The following is a 19,087-nucleotide window of genomic DNA, read 5'->3' as shown; positions in this document are numbered from 1 at the left end:
CTCGGCTCTCGAAACCCCGCTGTGTTCAGCGCCATCCCCCAGGCACAGCTTTCCTCTCCGATCGGCCTTCTTCCTCTCCCGCACGCTCCATTTACTGCTTACACCCTCTGCAGGGTCGGCCTGTAACCGGTGCGGGCCTGGGGCCCTCCCTCACCGACACCCACGCGCGGGTTTCCCTCTTCCCAAGACCGAGGCCTCCCCCGGGGCTCCCGCTGCCGACGCCCCAGCCTCGGCCCCCGGGGAAGCGGGCAGCCCTGCCGCCGTTCTGCTAACGCAGGGCTCACCCGCGGGGCCGCAGAGCGGTGGCAGGGCCGAGGCAGCAGTCCCGGGAGCCGGGCACCCCCGCCCACCGCCGCCGGGTCCGGGCCGCGTCCTGCCCCGCACAGAACCGGGCCGGGCAGCGACGGCCGCCGGGGAGGGCGAGACGGGGCAGAACGTCCCCGCCACGGCCGGGCTCCGCGCGGGCCGCGCCCGCCGCCCCGGGGGCACCGTGAAGGGGAGGCGGCGGCCGGGACAGCCCTCCCCGCAGGCCCCACCGCCCCAGACCGGGCCTCACCTCGCCGGGCCGGTACCGCCCCGGGGCGGGCAGAGCCCGCGGCCGAGCAGCTCCCAGCGCCCCACCGGGCGGGCGCACCTGGGAGGCCGGGCCGGGCGGGCCGCACCGGGAGCCCCGACCTCGTCTCGTCCCGTCTCGTCTCGTCTCGTCCCGTCCCGTCCCGTCCCGTCCCGTCCCGTCCCGTCCCGCCAGCCGAGTTACCGGCAACCGCTCCGCTCCGGCTTCCGGCTCCAGCACCCGCCGTCATGTGACACCAGCCCGTCACCTGACCGCGCCGCCCGGAAGCGGTCACGCGGGCCGCGGCGCTGCCGTTCCCGGCCTGCCCCGCGCGGACTACAGCTCCCAGCGGGCAGCGCGGCGGCTACGGGTGGCGGCGGGGGCCATGGGGCGCGCGGACATGGCGCGCGTGGCGCACGTCGTGGCCGACACCGGCGCTTTCCTCAGTGCCGCCCCGCTGCAGGTACCGGGGGGGAGCCGGGGGGGCCGGGGGGGCCGGGGGGGCCGGGGGACACCGGGCCGGTCTGACGGCGCTGCCCGCAGGACATCGCACAGAACCTGTACACCGTGCCCGAGGTGCTGGCCGAGATCCGCGACAGGCCGACGCGCCGCCGCCTCGCCGCGCTGCCCTGCGAGCTGCGCCTCCGCCGCCCGCGGCCCGACATCCTGCGCCTCGGTGAGTACCGCATCCCTGCGGCCCGGCCCCGGCCGCTGCGCCTCGGGGAGGCCCGGCCCGCCCGGCTCCCTGCGGCCCAGCGAGGCCCGGCCCGGCCCGACGGCTCCCGGCCCGTCCCTTCCTCCCCGCCCCGCAGTGACCGACTTCTCCAAGAAGACCGGGGACTACCCCAGCCTCTCGGCCGCCGACCTGCAGGTGCTCGCCCTCACCTGCCAGCTGCAGGCCGAGACCGACGGCCCCGGCTGCCTCCGCTGGGAGCCCCAGGACAAGGTAGGGCCCACCGGCGGGGATGGGGCCTCGTCCCCGGGGAGCCCCGCCGACCCGCCGCGCTGCCTCCCCAGGTGCAGCTCAGCTCCACCCCGCGGCACCCCGAGGCCCCCCTGCACCTCGCCGGCTTCCACTTGCCCACCAAGGTAAGGGACAGGGACGCGTCGCCCCAAAGCACGGAGCTGGGGACGGAGCTGGGGACGGTGCCCTCCAGGCCATGGGGAGGGGATGCAGCCCCCACAGAGCCCCCAGGCAGCGGCGGGCAAGGGACCCCCTGTCCTGTGTCCCCTCCCCACAGCACAAGCGCCCGGAGAAAGGCCAGCGTCAGCCCAGCCCCGAGAGGAGCACAGTCCCATCTGAGAGCGACGAGTTCAGCTCCTTTCTCTACTGGCGAGCCCCCCTGCCCAGCATCGAGGAGGAGCTGCAGGAGCTGCTGGTGAGACACAGAGCCTCCTCTCCTCGTTGTCCTTGCTTCCCTGGCTTCTGACCAGGAGCATGGCATGTGTCATAGCTGCCTGTCTTCTCCACCCCAGAAAGCTCAGGCCGTCTCCGTTAGCCCAGAGACCACTGAGGAGCACCAGAGCTCTGAGGATGGGGCCAGTGCTGAGGAAGAGGAGGACGAGGAGAGTGATGACGAGGGTTGGATAACACCCAGCAACCTCAAGCAGGCCCAGCAGGACACAGGGCACTGTGACACTGCTCCTGTTGGTGTCCAGGTCGGCTGCGTCACCACTGACTTTGCCATGCAGGTGGGTGCTGGATGCTGCCCTGCACGGGACCGGCTCCAGCCTCGGGCTCAGGAGCACGGGGCACTGGTGGGGTGGGCTGAGGGGCAGGTTCTCAAATTACTCAAACATCTGGTTAAACCAGCACACCGAGACAGAGGAGCGTGTTGCCGAGTCCCCTGGACAGGATGAGACCAGCTTTGTGACAGCTCCTTTTATCTTAAAAGCAGCCAGTTCTCTCTGTTGCCGAGGCCTCTGCGAAGTCCCTTGGCGTGGCTTCCATCGGCCTCTCGCTGCCTGGGCTGACAGACCCCTCCTGGCAGTCCCAGCTCACGGCATCCTGCTTTCTCCCTCCTCGTTGCAGAACGTGCTGCTGCAGATGGGCCTCCACGTGCTGGCGGTGAACGGCATGCTGATCCGCCAGGCCAGGAGCTACATCCTCCGCTGCCACGGCTGCTTCAAGTGAGCGTGTGTGCGCAGAGCGGCGCTGCCCTCGGCATGGGCGTGCGGTGCTCGCTGGGGCTGGATGGATGATCCTGCTCGTGGGCTAAGCCTGGATTCCACGGCCCAGGGAGCAGTAAACCCCCTCTGTCCCTGTCTTGCAGGACCACTTCGGACATGACCAAGGTTTTCTGTCCCCACTGCGGTAACAAGACCCTGAAGAAGGTCGCAGTGAGCGTCAGCGATGACGGGAGCCTCCACATGCATTTCTCCCGCAACCCCAAGGTGCTGAACCCCCGGGGGCTCAGGGTGAGTAGCATCAGGTGCTGGGCAGCTACTGCTGGGACAAGGGCCTGGCCTGTGGCCAGCGGGTCGGAGGGAACCGTTGCCAGGTGGGAGCCAAAGCAAAGCTGTGATCATCCTCCAGATGTTCCATTTGACCATGGGGCTTTCGGGGTTCATTTGCTCAGTTCTTCTCTAGAGGTCGGCAGTCATCTTCAAGTCTCTTTGAGCAAGAGTTGCCCCATGCAGCGAGTTCAACGACTGCTTTTCTCTTGGCAGTACCCACTGCCAGCCCCAAAAGGAGGGAAGCACGCAAACAACCCTCATCTGGTGGAAGACCAGCCCTTCCCGCAGCAGCGGCTGTCCCGCAAGGCCAGGCAGAAGACCAACGTCTTCGACCCCGACTACATCGCCGGGGTCTCGCCCTTTGCAGAAAATGACATCTACAGCCGCGCAGCCAATTTGCAAATCCGGGATGCGGCCCTGGGTGCTGGCAGGAGACGCCTGAACCCCAATGCCGTGACAAAGAAGTTTGTGAAGAGGAGGTGAAGAGTGGGACGGGGCCCCTGCAGCTGGTGCGTTGCGTGTTGCTGCCCGACGCCTGACTGCTCAGGGAGGGTGAGTCCTCTCCCAGCATCCTTCCGAAGGCAGCCGCCCTGGGCAGGGGCCCGGCCTTTCCTTCCACGCTTCCCTGGTGCCTGAAGAGCAGCCAGGACTGGGGGTGACAGCCGTCGGGTTTGGGGAGGCTCTGACCCGGGATAGCCTGCCAGAACCAGGGGAGCTGGGCGAGGCCGTGGCTCCCCTGCTTGGCCCCCAGGACCCCCAGGCAATGGCTTCGTTGCTAATAAACACAAAACCTGCAGCGCTGTGGCTCAGTCTCATTTCTGTGGCTGCTCATGGGCTGGGGCGTGCCTTCCTCTGAGCCTCGAGAGGAAGAGGAAGCTGGGGAGGGTTTCTCAGGGTGTTTTCTTTTGTTCCATAGCACCACAATGGCACTAACGAGGGGGGTGGATAATGAGGGCTGGCAGCTCCAGAGGGGCAAAGTGGGTTGCGTTTGCCCCCCTGCAGCACAGGCACGTCTGACCCTGGCAGTGGGTGATGCCCAGGGCGGTGGGCGCAGGACTGAAGGGGAAGGTGTTGGGGAAGCACCGGGAGAAATCCTTTCGTAGGACTCTGCTTAAATCTTTCACAGTAAAGCGTTCTGCCTGGCTCTCAGCTTAATTGCAGTGTTTCTTCTTAACCCCTGTTTTAATTTTTGAAAGTTACAAAATTGCTGATTCTGGCTGCTGGTTACATCCCCGGAGGAAGGGGAACACGCACCTGAGCCTCAGCAACCCCAGGTCAGTTTTAGCATGAATACACTAAAGATGCAGATAAAGTGGGCCTGTGCCAGTTCTTCTGGAGAGGCAGTTCATTCCACTCATCTCTGCTTCGGACTTCTGGCATCGCCTCCCTCGGGCAGAACAGCCCCCAGACTGTCTGGGGGGAGAGCTCTGCATCTCCCCCAGGTCCCTCTATGAAAACAATCTCTTTGAATGCTCTGTAATTTGCAGGCTGGGGTTTGGGTAGCAAAGATGGTAGTATAGATGGCAACTTTGGACTTACCACCACGAAATCAGGAAGAAACATTGCAGTATTTTTAAAAGTGCATGCACAACACAGCACCTTTTTTCACACAACAGCTCCAGTGGGATACACCACAGGCACAACTCAGCACAGGCTCCTGCCTTCCCAGTATTTCCCGACGCGAGCACCGTATGGTTCCCAGGAGGGTTTATTCTGTACTGAAGAATGGATGCTTTCTCCCGGCAGAGAGAAGATGCCCTCGAAAAAACCACAAGACTTTACACTGCAAAATGAAAACTTTGTTTTATTCTTGACTGCAGCTGTTTACAGAAATATAGTTGCGAGTATACAAATGTCCCAATAGAAGCAAAATATTTTTATTTTTTAATATTCAACAAGTTATCACAGGATAGCTAAAAACATAGATGCAAATGAAATATCCCCTCATAGAACAAACTGAAAACACCGGGTATCAGTGCTTTGAAAATCCCAACTACGAAAGCCATATACACAGAAATGCACAAAGGAATATCTGGTGCTACTTTCACATTGCAGGACAGTGGAAGAGGCAGCTCAGCAGTCGATCAGTGCGCTCCAGGAACACATGGCAGAAAGGCGGGTAAACCACTTCAAGATGCAGCTAGTAACAGAGGTAGAAAGCTCTGCTCTGAAGGTTTTTGGAGCTTACTCATTAATAACGAGCTCAAACGTAAGTATTTCAAATCACCTCATTTCAAATAGTGTCCAGAATACAAAAAGCTTCAGGAATACTGTTGTCTGCTTAAGCAGGAGGCTGAAACGTGTTCCCAGTTCTGCAACACCCAGAAATGCCGCCCTCTCTCCTTTCGAAAGGGAGCTTCCCCCCAGCGCCGTTATCCCGACCTCCGGGACAGCCGCGCTCCCACCTGCACGAGGGACACTGGGGCCAGACCTTCCCTGACTCGCAGAGGGGCAGTTCCAGGGACTGAAAAGAAGTGAAGGCCGTTTATGTGATCGGAACACAGGACCCTCCGCGAATCCGAATCCTGGAACACAACTGGAATATTTTACAGTGGGCTGCTGCTGGGTGTCGGAGTTTTGGAGTCTAAAACAAGCACCTGCACAATCCAATCCTCAGATTCCTCACCCTTGTCCCAGTACACTTGAATGTTACGGGGCAATTTCATGAACTGTAACAGCAAAAATTACAGCAGCTCTCTATCTCTGGAAGCAGCAGAGATTAGACCTGCAAACTGATGGCTCAAAGAGAAGAAATAAGGACATTTGCTTTGGCGGAGGTGCGTTGAGAAAGCCTGCACCAGGACAATAATGTCCATCGACCAGCTTCATGCCACACTGCGGTGGAACACGCCTGATTTGGCATGAAGAGTCATGGTGGACAGGAGATGTGCTACTGATTTTACAATCTGGATTTCTTTTAGAGTTTAATTTCTCACACAATCTGTAAGAAATCAGTACAAGTCGGGGCAGGGCTCCTCACGGCTGGAAACCAAGGAACGCTTTCACCAGCTTTCAAGGAGAGAGTTTTCTAGATAGTGACTGTTGCAGTATGTCAGTTAAAAAAAAAAAAATCAAACATACCTGCCTTTATGAGACTGAAAAGAAGAGGAATGACAGATTAAGCTTCACCTTCCCGATCCAAACCAACCCAGCTGAGTGGCAGCCGGGATGCTTTGCTATGCAAGAATGATTAATAACCCCACTGGGAGAGCGCTGCTGGTGTCAGTCCAGCTCCTCAGGAGCAACACAGCCACCGCTATTCCCTACCGGCATAAGCTGCTGGGAAACGGAGAACGGAAAAGGTCCCTAAGTCAGGAGTCACTGGAGGAAAGGCGGCAGGGGAGCACGCGGATGCAGAAAGCCTGTGCCGCCGCGTTTCCTGAGCCCATCCAGCGGGCAGGCTCTCAACAAGGCTGGCAGTTCTACCGCTTTGCTAACACATCTGCACCAGTTAATAAAAATATATAAAAATACAAAAGTGCGCGGCTGGTTCAAAGCCATGGATATTAGCGATGTTCACAAGCAGAGCAAGTTTCCGGAGCAACATTACTAACAGCGCCACATGTACAGTACTGAAAGGTGTTCATACAACTATTAATGAATTTCCACAAAACCCTTGGTAAATAACCTCATACTAAGGAAAAGTAATATTATTTCAGGCTTATAAAAATGTAAATATAACAGTATTATATGCATGTCTACTAATTATTTATATATAATAGATATGATTCCTCTATATACATATATATAACCCTAGAATATACAGGCATTGCGTATTTACATACCTATACAGATCGTAAGAAAGGAAAAGCCTCTCCTCCGGTGCAACCCCTCAGAGCCCCACACGCAACCGGAGGATTGCACGAGTACACTTTCACAGGAGTTCGTCTGCTGCTGTATTTTTCCTCCTATCCAAATAACATTTATCCCACGTCCAGTGGGGACCCTCCACGCACGGCCCCCAGCCTGCAGCGCGCATGGACAGACGCGCCTGTTTGCAGGCTCAGGCGGCTACTGTCACACGCAACGGCGTAATTGGTCTGAACACGAACATGAAACTCGCACAATCTATCCCAAAAGACTACTCCAAATTAAGACAAAAACCGCAAACAAACAAAGCATCTCAGCACCAGTTTCCTTTTAGCTTCTTAAATAACGGAGCTGCCACCCGTCCTCTGGAACGCAAAACACCCCTATTCCTTGAAAACACATTTTCCGCTAACGAGAAGTCGCCAGTGATCACTATTTCTTCTTCTCGCCTTCCACCCACAACTCATAGCTCGGAGCACGCAAAGCACTTCATTCTCCTCGCTCTATCGCTCCGATCAATGTCCGCAGTCCCTTGTACTCCTCTCCTGCAGTTACCCTGAAGAAGTGACCCAACAGTTTTTGCCACACAGAGGCACAAGATTCAAAACCTGAAAATTCTTTTCTAACTTTCAATGAATGTGCACGTGCATGCCCGCACACACACCGCCCCCGGGGGAAACTACATGTAGCTTTTTTAGCCCGGTAACAACCTTTTTGCTTTTGCTTTCTAACAAATCACCTTCCCTGCTCCTCAAGTAGTGATTTAACCTACGTTTTAAGACAAACGCAAGCTTCTGACTTGTTTGGTGTTCTTTTGAGGACTCTGGAAAGGTAGTAAGAGAGTAGAAAAATCTATTCAGACAAGTTTTCTTTTTATAAACTATATACTAAATCAAAAATCACAACAGAAGCTTTAAAAAAAAAAACCCCAAAGTTCAACTTATCTAAATTAGGGGAATGTCCACTGATACAGCTGCCCAGACTCAGTATTTCCAGTAAAAAAGCCTGCCAAAGTAACAAACGCTTAACTGTTCATGCTTTATTCTATCTTAAAACTAAACAGAAAGTAACCACCCTGTCAGTAATTAAAAGTAATTATAATAAAATGGATAGTGAGTAAACATCCACTTTGAAACAGCAAGGCTGAAATTATTTCTTGAACTATTTTTATGTTAAAATAATAGCAAAGCATTTGGCTTGAATAAACTGCTGAACGACCAGACAGCGAAGAGGCAATTAATAACAAAAAGTGGACTTGCTAATGAAGCACAGAGCACCAGGAACTTCCTGCCAGAGGAGATGTTTAGCTAATAACTGTGTATTATGTGTTATTCATATAATTTTTAATATATATAGACAGACACAGTGTGTAAGCGGACAAGAGAATGTATGCATAAGTCAGGCCTGGTGGCTAGCAGGTAGGTCTCCCCAGATTTTAACCTGTGCCAAGAAATCGCTGCTCTGTAAACCTCCAGGCACCATGGATGCTGTGCAGAGAGCGGCCACGGCTGCTGCAGAGACATATACAGCCGGAGAGTATAGCCCACGTTTAGTATGGAGGATCAGATGTAACGGTTCTTTAAGAGCGAGCTCGAGCAGCGGAAAAAACACGATACAGAAAACCCATCCCAGCAATGCAGCTCTGCAGTCTTTCCGTTTTTCACCTAGGAATATCTTCTATATTTAATTGCTACTTTGTGGATATGATAGTAACTTCCCCGTTATAATACTGTCAGGAACTTTTAAGTTTATAGAGACTAATGTCTCAGTATCTTCTAACTTTCTCAACCAAAATGGACTAGACCTAATACCACCACCTCATCTCTGCAGGCAAGCACTGCAAGCACAGTCTGCTCGTAGCCAACAGGCACGCCAGTGTGAGCATGCAGAGGAGTAAACACAGGGATAAATAAAAAAAAAGCACAGAGTAAGCTCCAACTATCAACTGCTTAAATCACCAAAGTAAATGTTCAGGACTCTGATAAAATACAGATGTGGCTCACGCTGTTCTTGGGTCTTTCTGCCATGAAATCCTGCAGCCTGCCTCTAAGCTCTTTATTGGCTTAGCAAACCGCTCTTTGTCCTCTGTAACAGCTGTCTGCAAGCAGCAGTTCAAGCACTAATCAACCGCTGAGCAATCTCTTCATTCATAAGACAAATACTTTTTGTAACCAAATCACATGTTCAAAGTGTTGTACATTTAAACATTGACCTAAAATGAACAAGATAAATTTAACACAAGAAAGGTGTTATCCAGAAGTGAAAAATGTGCTAGCACAGCCCTTTTTTTTTTTTTAGTTTAGTTTTTTACTTTTTTTTTTTTCTCTTATCTTCATAAGCGACCTAAAATACGCACAGAATTCAAACATACCCTTCCCCTGGAGCTGTAGCAGTCTTGGTACGAAGTTCTCTTTTGGACACCCGTCTTGTTAAATGGAGAATTGGTCCCTGGTGACTTGGCACTGACCAACAGCACTTCAACGTAAGGATACACCCCGTCGGGACAATGGAACAAATTGAAGCAGCACGCAAGTGAATTTATCATTCCTGTAACTTCTTCTGTGTATGAAGGCCCCAGATGACACCCAGCAGCTTGTCCTGGGACTGCGATCCTGCGAAAGCCACCAGTTCGGTTTTGAGTATCTGGCTGTGTCGACTTCCACGAGCACCTGGAAGTTGCTTCCGTCCGTAATTCTCAGTCTTCTACATCGCCTCCTATAGCATTCAGTCAATGCTGCAAGATTGCTGTTTTCACGCCATGAACCATAACAGGATTTTGTTAATATTTTGTCTTAGCAGGAAAAAAAAAAAATAATCACAGAAAGAAAAAGTATGGTTCAGGGTTATAAAGCAGCTCTGGACATTATGAAGCAGGGAATTCTTTTTATCATGATTAAAATTTTAAACATTTTAGCATAATCATAAATTAAGAGTTAAAACACAGAGGCGCTAATAATAAAATATTAAATAGACAATGATAGTGGATAAAAGCTGAATGGCTCATTCTGAATGAAACCCCGTTATTTTATATACGCCTAAATGCCTACGGGTTTCCTTACTAGATCGTATTGCTGAGTGACAGACACATCAAAACACACAGTGAAGCTTCTCATAGCCAGTTGGAACAATAAATTGCCTGATGGAATGGCGAGAGATGAACAAGTTATTTATGTTGCAAAAAGTACTTAAATACTCAATAAAGACATAACAAACCCCACCCCACCCCACTGTTATCAGACGCCACGTTGTGGTAGAACATCAGACAAACTCACAAATTTACCACAAAAATGTGTGGCAAAAAGAATATTTTATATATATGTATATATATAAATTTTTATATTTATGCCAATGTACTCACTCAGTACAAATAGCAAAATAGTATACCATTTCCTAAATACAAAATATAGCTTTCCAAAAAAATGAAACACACATTAGATATAAACCATCCAAAACTTGAACGATTGAAAACTGTATTCAAAATTAAATGACCCAGAGCAGGTCTCTTTCTGAAAAGTTCCCTTCATATCGGCAAGAAGCCTTACTACTGAAAACGTAATTCAATGCCTCTCAATGAGAGAGAGAAAGAGAGAGACAGAAAGAGAAAGTGGACGTTATGACAGACTGACGAACAGGAAAATCCATTAAAACAAACAAAAACTCTACACGGCTCAACTAAGCACACAAGTTAAGGGAAAAACACACAGTAAACAGACTAGAGTAACTTAAAAACCATTTACAGACTATTCTTTGTTATTTAAAATAACAAAAATGAAAAATGACATGATACCAACTACACTCTACCAAGGCATAATAGCCATACATGACAGCTGTTCGGCTCTAACTGCAGCAACAGCTTGCTACCTGCAGAAGGAGAAACAAATATCTGAAGGAGGCTGTAGTGAGATATCACAAAACTGCCCGGATAGTTGGAGCACCCAAATAATTCACATGCCTCACAATACAACTGCATGGTCTGGAGTGGGTTGTTTTTACATTCTGTAACAACAGTCAATTTTTTTTTTTTTTAATTGAGACATGACGATCTAGAAACTAGACTTGGGGACTGTTGGTATTAAAAAAAAACACATCACTTCAAAACTGCAATGAGCTCAATATGCTACAAAGATGCAACAGCTCAGGATGAAGTGAAATTTTCAAGAATGCTTAGAAATGATGTAATTTGCCCCCTACTTGGAGTAAAGTCAAGCTGAAGATTTACATCAGTAACAGCTGGGAAATGGCTGGTTAAGGGGGATTCCTGCATTGAGAAGGTGGCAGAGAAATTGCTTCCTCTTTCCTTAATCCTCGATTATTTGTCAAAGCTTCTCCTGACTAAGCAATTTAATGCTATGGATTCCTGAAAGCTGCTTCTGATCTTCAAAGCCAGTAGGATATTGATGTCTTTTTTAAAAACACAGTATGAAACTGAGGGAGAGAGAAGGAAAATTATGAGAACGAAAGGGAGAAGGCTGGTTTGAGAATGGATAACGCAGCTTTACCGAGTCCTAACCCGTACAGTCAGAGTGAGAGACACAGAGGAGTTCTTTCCTCAGCCAGGCAGAATGTTCCTTTCAAGCTGAAGGTGTTGTAGAGGATAAGATTTTAAGAGCAAAATTTCATTGCAAGTTCCCCTTCATTTCTTCATTTTGTTAGAGCCACCAAACCCTTGCTCTATGTACAGTTACATGTAAGAGACATGGAAAACCGTTAATCACATTCTCAGATGGGAAGCACCCACCTCTGGCTATCTACAGCAGCAAGCAATTCTCTGCTTGTTTATTACAGTTACCAGTATTTTTCATTGCCGCCTACTGCAATTAACAAATCGCAGTATTAGCTCTCCCACTCAACTGTAAAACATGCGATCCCTTCACTTACTGACAGCTATGAGTCATGGCTCATGTCACAGGCATTTGATGTTTCTGCTTCACAAGCTCTTCTAGTCAAAAGAGGGGATGTGAAGAAGGAAGAGGAGGAAAAAAAGTAAACGTGGTAACATGTATTACCTTCTAACAACAATAATAACTGACCAGATATGCTTTAAATTGAAAGAGCACCCCACTGCTAATGAGGTTTAGGAATCTAGTAACAGTACAATCCCATGCCCTAGTAAAACAAAGCATAGCTTTTCAGCATTATTGGCACTACAAGTCCCAAATACTACGGTCATAGCCTTAGGTGCTAGACGCTGCAATTGGCCACGTGTGTGCTCTTTAGAGAAGAGGGCCACTTTTTGACAGAAGCAATCAGTTCCACACAGCCTAATCCAGAGTCGGAAGGTCTGAGAGGATCTGGGAAATCATCGCTTTTTTCTTCACAGAATTTCTGCAGGAAAAAAGAAGCAAGCAAAAAAGTTAGGTATAACTAACAAAAGTCATCCTCTTACTTCTATGTAGTTCCTTCATCTTGAAAGCGTCCTTCACAAGCAGACATGAAACTATGAGCAAGTATCAGAATGCAGCGCTCTTTCACTGAGCAGGATTACCGTCCTTCCACTCTCTTTTTCATTTCTTTTTTTTAGAGTTCACAACTTCATATACAAAACAGTTTAGATTAGAAAATTAAGTGTATTGCTTAAGTGAAACTTACGGGGGATTTAGGATGGCAACCCAGTTAACTGGAGCCAAGTTACACACTGCGGACAATACCAGACTCCAGATTCCTCCTGGTTCTTGGTATTCATTTGTAACCAAAGCCTCTTTCACCTCTCTGAAAAAGGCACCTTCTAAGCGCAGAATGTTTCCTAGTAACAGCTGATCGTGTCAGCTCACTTTTAACAAAGACTCAGCATGTGGCACACTCAATAGCCACCATATTCTACTGACACTTGTTTTCACGTGACATTATTGTAACCCAGGGGGCAACTTCAGAACAGTACAGACTTGAGGTGTTATTTACCCAATAAGCCTTAAGTTTCTAACTATAGTCATATTTCATAACGCTTTTATCTGCCAAGCTGTCAGTGATTTACTCTCCTTCCTAATAAAGTACTAGACTGTAACAGCAGATGACAAAACATACAGCAATTGAACAACAAGACCCAGCCTCAACCGTTTCAATCAAATTCTGACCTCTGACTGTTTTTAACAACTCTCCCTTCTAGCCACTGGTATTATATTCTTAATTCAGCACCACTGGTATTTTAGCTGACCTCTTGAAGCACGGTGATACGCTCCCAAGTAAAGACTTACTGAACGGAAGTATGCGTGGCAGGAAAGAACCCAGAAACCCAAACACATTACTTACTTGACTAATTAAAACGAGCCAGCCATATTGTTCCCCTGGTTTTGCAACGACACAAGCAGATCGTCTATTTTCTCAATATTCTGATTGGTTGCCATAGCTGAAGGTAGCGGAGAAGTCTCGGATATCTGCTGGGAGAGAAGCGTTGGCACTGCTGCTTGTCCCTCACTCTGTGGCTGACCTGGCTGACTTATAGCCATCAACTCATCCGGTAACGTAGCTGGTCCAGAAGTTAGCAGCTGGCCACAGTCTGTTAAGCAGTAAAAGAAGACCAAAGGACCGTTTAAATTAGGCTAATACATGCAGTGAATTAGCCCATTTCTTTACATATATCCATATCGACTATAAACTGTGTAGAAAGTTACGTGGACTTTTGTTCACACGACCACCTTTGCTCACCACTCCCTCAGGTATAAGCAGAGGTCCAAGGCGTACATAGTGAATGTACGGACTCTGTATTACGACCAAACGCTATCAACGCCCCAGAGGACAACACTTAGCTAGAAGAAAAACAAAATGCATAGCCTAAGTGTTGAATATGCCTATCCTTTGCCTTTCTTAATTACAGATGTGTCTTTTTCAGTTCAGCCAAAGTATCCACCAGCTCCTTCTATAAAGCTGCAAATGGTGTCTCTCATCTCCTGCCGTTAGCACTACCTTCAGCTCCATGGGAAGGCTTGACTGTACATGGTGCAATGGTGAAAGAGTTAGTACAGCAAAGCACATACTCAGGTGTAACCAGAGACTAAGTACACGGCTACGGCTTTCTGTCCAGATCTTTTATAAGCTGTTGTAATCATCGTCTGCATCTGTTACTTCTGGAGCTTCACAGGTATGTACGGCCCTTTACAGACAGGTGAAAGGATTTACGTCCCAAAGAACTTGTCATAGAGGCTAGATTCAGAGACGAGATATGGAAAAGTGTGGGCTTATAACGTTAAAGGGGTTTCAAATACACTTCAGTAGATACTTTTCTGGACTACGCAGCTTCAAAAATCTTTGCTTTTCTCCAACAATGTGTGGAGAAAGTCCTTGAATAAATTGTGGAAATCAAATGCAGCAGGAGAAAGATTAGTGGAGCTGTCTTAAGAGGACATAACTTTTTTTTTTTTAACACGTGAGTACATGTATTTTATATATTATTTGTCTATGTGTATTAATAATATTTTAAATATATTATATGTACTTATTTCTATATGGATATACACAGAGTTCTAAGGTGGTTTTGTCACGTGTTAATCCTAAGTGTAAGACGACCAACAGGTATTTAAGCTAGGAGTTCTCATGCAAAATCAGCAACATGCAGAGCAACATGATGAGTATGTATATTCTCAACTGTAGTGCTACATTACTTATTCCAGAATTTATTTATTTATTGAAGTATCTTAGAATTGAACAATCACACTGTCTTGTGGACTCCAATGAGTAGCTCTTCTAAATTGTAAACTCAGAATCAGGCATCTATCACTTACTGTTCTGAATGCCAAACAGGAATATTCCTGATGTTTGCTGAGATGAAGCAGGAGAATTCTGCAGCTGGTTGATAGCACCTCCTGCTGTGTTGTGAAATAAAGCAGCTTGTTGCTGTGGAGGAGAAGCAGTTCCTTGCATCCCTGCCATGCTGTTCTGAGAAGAGTACATAGGGGACTGCTGCAGCTCTTGCTGGCTCATGCTATTCTGCAAGGCAGACATGGAAGCTGAAGAGATGAAGAGGGTGACTTGTTGCTCTTGAGAACTTGGTGACCCTTGGACCAGCTGAATCTGGGGTGAATTATGGAAGATGGCTGGCTGCTGTGCTTCAGCCTGGTTGGATCCAGGATTCTGAAGAGAAGACACGGTAGTCTGACTCTGGAATTGCATGGGCTGCTGCTCCTGGTTCATTGATGCCATGTTAGTCTGTGGATGAAAAATGGACTGGCCTTGTTGCTCCTGGTTGGTAACTGGGTTTTGATTGGGATTGAAAATCATGTTCTGCTTTTGAGAAGCAATCGTACTCATTGCATTTTGATTACCGAACATCATGTTCTGCTGTTGCTGCTGCTGCTGTTCTTGAGACGGAGGGCTGCTCTGAATAGCAACTATCGAATGCTGAGGCTGGAAGATAGCTCCTTGTTGGTTCTGAGGAATTGAACTGGACTGGATGGAGCCTAATGACACTTGAGACTGAAACAAACCCTGCTGAGCAGGCTGAGTCTGGGGCTGTTCCTGGGGAAGCATAGAACTCTGGATATGAGATATCTGTGTCTGTTGCTGGAAAGAAGCCTGCTGTTCAGTGTTTGTTGCTGTCTGAAGAGGAGAAATGGAATTTGGGCTTGTAAAGAATGACATCTGTTCTTCCTGAGTTGCGGGGTTGCTCATTGAACTCTGGGAAAGGAACATGTTAGCAGACTGCTGGTCTTGAGGAACTGAAGAGCTCTGTAATACACCCATGGTGTTCTGCGAGTGGAACATTGGAGGCTGCAGTTGGTCTGAGGAATTAGTACTGGTCTGGTTGTGGACAATGGAATTTGGACTGTGAAAAATAGAGCCTTGTGTTTCCTGTGATATATTCTGAGTATCACCAATAGGATTCTGAGAGTGAAAGAGCTGAGCTTGTGAATGTGGAGACTGCTGCATAAAGCTTCCCGACTGAATAGACATGATTTCTCCGCCTTGCTGGAACAGACCACCTCCTTGTTGCTGAGTTCCACTTGCCTGAACAGTCATCATGTTTTTGGTAGATGAAAAGAGATTAACTTGAGATTGACCTTCTCCACCATGCTGCATTTGAACCATGGTCTGAAACACAGTACTTTGCATCTGTTTACTCTGTCCTGAACCTTCTTCTCCATCTGCAGAATTCGATGCCTGGAACATAGTAGGTCCATTGTTGGAGACCTGCTGCTGAGCAGTAGGAGTAGTTTCACTTCCAGAAACACCAGGAGATGAAGAGAATAATTCACACTGCATTTGCATGTCTTCGCTTGTTGATAACCCACTCATTATGTGAGAAGCCTGCTGGTAAACAGGTGACTGTTGGAGGGCTCCATTCCCTGAAGTTGTTGAAGAGAACAAATCAGACTGCATCTGTGTTGCAGCTTGGCAAATGTTCTGCTGGATTCCTATCACCATTGCCGCAGAAGTCTCCATCGCCTGCTGCTGCTGCTGCTGTTGTTGTTGCTGTTGATTGGACAATGCATTTTCAGGCTGCGAGTGAACATTTTCAGCTCGTCCAGGCAAAAGGTTCTCTGGTCTGGAATGGACAGCTGTGTCTGATGAGGAAAATATCCCAGAATTGACGCTGTTTTGTATCTGGCTAACTTGCTGAAAGATATCTGCATTTAGCTGATCTTGAACGTCCTCACTGCTGTCTGAACCAGAAAATAAAACAGAAGATAACTGCTGTTGAGCTTCCAATACCTGTTGCACCAAGTCAACATTTCTATTGCTGCCAGTGGCAGTGTTAGTTGGAAAATTTCCAGCTTGCAGTTGCTGTATAGTGTTCTGCAACTGACTCACGCCGCTTGCTGATGAGAAAATACTTGATGAAATCTGTTGCTGCAATGCCTGTGCTGGTTCTGAGAGTGTAGACTGTTGTTGTTGTGATGCATCAGTTAGTTGTGACAAAGTGACTACCGTGCCATCTGATTGCAAGACTTCCCTGGTTTGGGAATCTCTTGTTTGGAACTGTGCAGCTTGCTGCAATAATGCATCACTGTTCTGCAGCTGACCCGGAGTAGAGACTGCTGAAAAGCTAGCAGGCTGGGAAATGTCCTGCGTTTGGATAGTAGTTAGTGTCTCTGGATTATACACCTTCGGCTGTATTTGCTGCTGGTTTTCATTTTCAGAAGGTAAATGGGAAGCAGAAGTTGATATGCCAGACATGCTGTTTTCCAACGTTTGTTGAGTTGCTCCAACCACATTTGAAGCCTGAAAAGAGCAATACATTAAGCAATTCGTAAGCTTACTCAAGTTACGCTCATAAAATTTCCACCGATCCACCATGTTCGGGAAAGATCAGACGGAAGATCTGATGACTATGTACCTCTCCATACATAACCAAACAAGTAAGCAAATGACTAGCAGTGGAAATGCCACTTCAAGGAAGGAGTCAAGGTACAATTTAATGAAAGCAATGCTAGGAAGTGATTAAAATAATACTCTTAGTAATTTACTAATTTTGTGTCACTGGACAAAGAAAATTCATCACAGTATCACTGATCAATCAATCTGTTTGAATGTGGGAACAAGATCAGTTACTTTCAAAGGGAATTGTCTATTACTTTAATCCTGCTCTGTGATCATATGTTTTGCCCAGACCGATCTCGGACATGACATTTTCCCTGTGTGTTACTCTTTTCCACTACTAGAACATGGACTGATGGGTAGATGTAACTAAGACGACTAAAGTTACTGTCTTCAGATCACAATCAAACTTACCTTGAAGACGGGGGGAGATCTTTTTTCCGAACTTACTTCCATTGGAGCCACATCTTCATTCTTAATCATACTGCTTGGCATGAGTGGAGTTATCAAGGCACTAGGAAGAATGTTTACCTTCTCCAGGTTACAACCAGTGGCCTTCACTGCTGCAGTCACAAATACAAATGACAGGAGGGCAATGAAACGTTAACATTCGCTATGCAAAGAGTGGCTTTCTAGCGGTGCCCTGCTTCCCGTTTCACTTTGCAGCCGGGCCGTAAGAGCTCTCATCCGCATGTAAGATGCTGATATGCAGCGAGATCATTGCAAACATTTGAATACTTCAAATAATCCTTGAAAACCTGAACCCTTCAAAGGTTATTTTTAAGACTAACAGCAATGCCATAGTTTTGTTTTTCTTCCATTTCGTATCCTTCTAGACCAGGACAGCTATCCACCAACTGCTTAACCTACACACATAACAGCTTAAGACGTCTGTGATCTTTCCACAAATTATCAGATTTTAAGCCTTACTGCACTTTAACTGTGTAACTTCTCTATTTCATTTTGAAAAATCTCTGTTTTCAGATAACCATGTGAACAGAGTGCTCAAAGCATTCAGACTGTATTTTTATTCTGTTAAAGGACTAATCAAGCAAAAACTTGATAAATCTACATGCCAGCTCTGTAGCAAGAGCAAGTTGTTATTTTGCCTTTACAGTGCCTATTTTTTCCATTTTTTTTGAAAGTAGAAAGGTGGCTTCTTAAAATGAATTAGCTCTTTTTAGTTGTAATTTTTATTTTTCCTGATCCACATTAAAAAATACTACATAAGCAGAGATCTTTGCTGAAATGAAACGAATTTTCTTGATTTCAAATACTGCTGAAATTGAGCTTAAAACAAACCAATGGGAAAGCCTGTAAAAAACCATAGTTCCGTAAGTACTTTTAAGTAAATTAAAGAATTCATCTTCAACATAAAGCAACATATCTCCATGCTTTAAACAAATTTAAATCTTTCAATAACATGGCAGTATAGTCTCTGCAAGTTTATACCAACAGTATGCCATGCCCTTGTGTGTGTTCATTCTATGTAAAATCAAAAACCTCTCTCCCAAAATGTTATCTTCTGTCTTCAGCAATAAATTCTCAGCCCTCAGTACGGCAACAGTTGTCAATATACTGACAGCCAAATAAACTCTTTCCCTCCTTCTGTTAACTCACAGGTTTGGGGTGGCTCCAGAAATACGAGCCCCGTGACCTGACGTGCTGGGCTGTGCTGCTGGCAGGGAATGCAATCTGCGTGAGGCTATTCTAAAATACGTCTGCTTCAGGACAGCTAGTCATGCAGGGTATTTAAAGACAGCAAGCAGTATTTTTCTATACCGTAGTCACAATTTATAAGCTTTTCTATGTGCTTAATCACGTTGTGTTCATCAGAAACAGTAAAAAAAATTATGTAATGAAAAAAATCCCAATGGTATACAGATTAGATTCTAGCAATGGTGTGTACGTTCACAGTGACGTATTTCGTTGAAAGAAGTGAGATTAATAACAAAAAAGAATTTTCAAAAGCAGAGAAGCATCGTTGGTTTTGCTCTTTTACTATGTTTTTGTAATACA

General features: G+C 47.5%; 2 protein-coding genes across 2 annotated transcripts in view; one reads left to right on the top strand and one right to left on the bottom strand.

The window, feature by feature from the left end:
* The first annotated feature begins 953 nt into the window (after positions 1 to 953).
* On the top strand, positions 954 to 3,806 carry NOB1 (NIN1 (RPN12) binding protein 1 homolog). The gene is made up of 9 exons (XM_059824899.1): positions 954 to 1,016; positions 1,097 to 1,229; positions 1,366 to 1,499; positions 1,571 to 1,689; positions 1,842 to 1,932; positions 2,072 to 2,245; positions 2,586 to 2,683; positions 2,827 to 2,971; positions 3,224 to 3,806. Exons 1-9 carry the CDS (start codon positions 954 to 956, stop codon positions 3,491 to 3,493), a joined length of 1,227 nt encoding a protein of 408 aa, XP_059680882.1. The 3' UTR covers positions 3,494 to 3,806.
* Positions 3,807 to 10,218: 6,412 nt separating this feature from the next.
* NFAT5 (nuclear factor of activated T cells 5) overlaps positions 10,219 to 19,087 on the bottom strand; it is a 69,267-nt gene continuing 60,398 nt past the window's right edge. The window contains exons 11-14 of the mRNA XM_059824803.1: positions 17,483 to 17,631; positions 14,536 to 16,972; positions 13,067 to 13,313; positions 10,219 to 12,145 (exon numbers count right to left, since the gene is read on the bottom strand). Of these exons, the coding sequence (XP_059680786.1) occupies positions 13,075 to 13,313; positions 14,536 to 16,972; positions 17,483 to 17,631 (2,825 nt within the window). The 3' untranslated portion in view covers positions 10,219 to 12,145; positions 13,067 to 13,074. The remainder of the gene's footprint in view (positions 12,146 to 13,066; positions 13,314 to 14,535; positions 16,973 to 17,482; positions 17,632 to 19,087) is intronic.

The sequence above is a fragment of the Gavia stellata genome, chromosome 15 (assembly GCF_030936135.1).
Source record: "Gavia stellata isolate bGavSte3 chromosome 15, bGavSte3.hap2, whole genome shotgun sequence".
Taxonomy (NCBI): Eukaryota; Metazoa; Chordata; class Aves; order Gaviiformes; family Gaviidae; genus Gavia; species Gavia stellata.
This window is presented reverse-complemented; position numbering and strand designations above follow the sequence as displayed.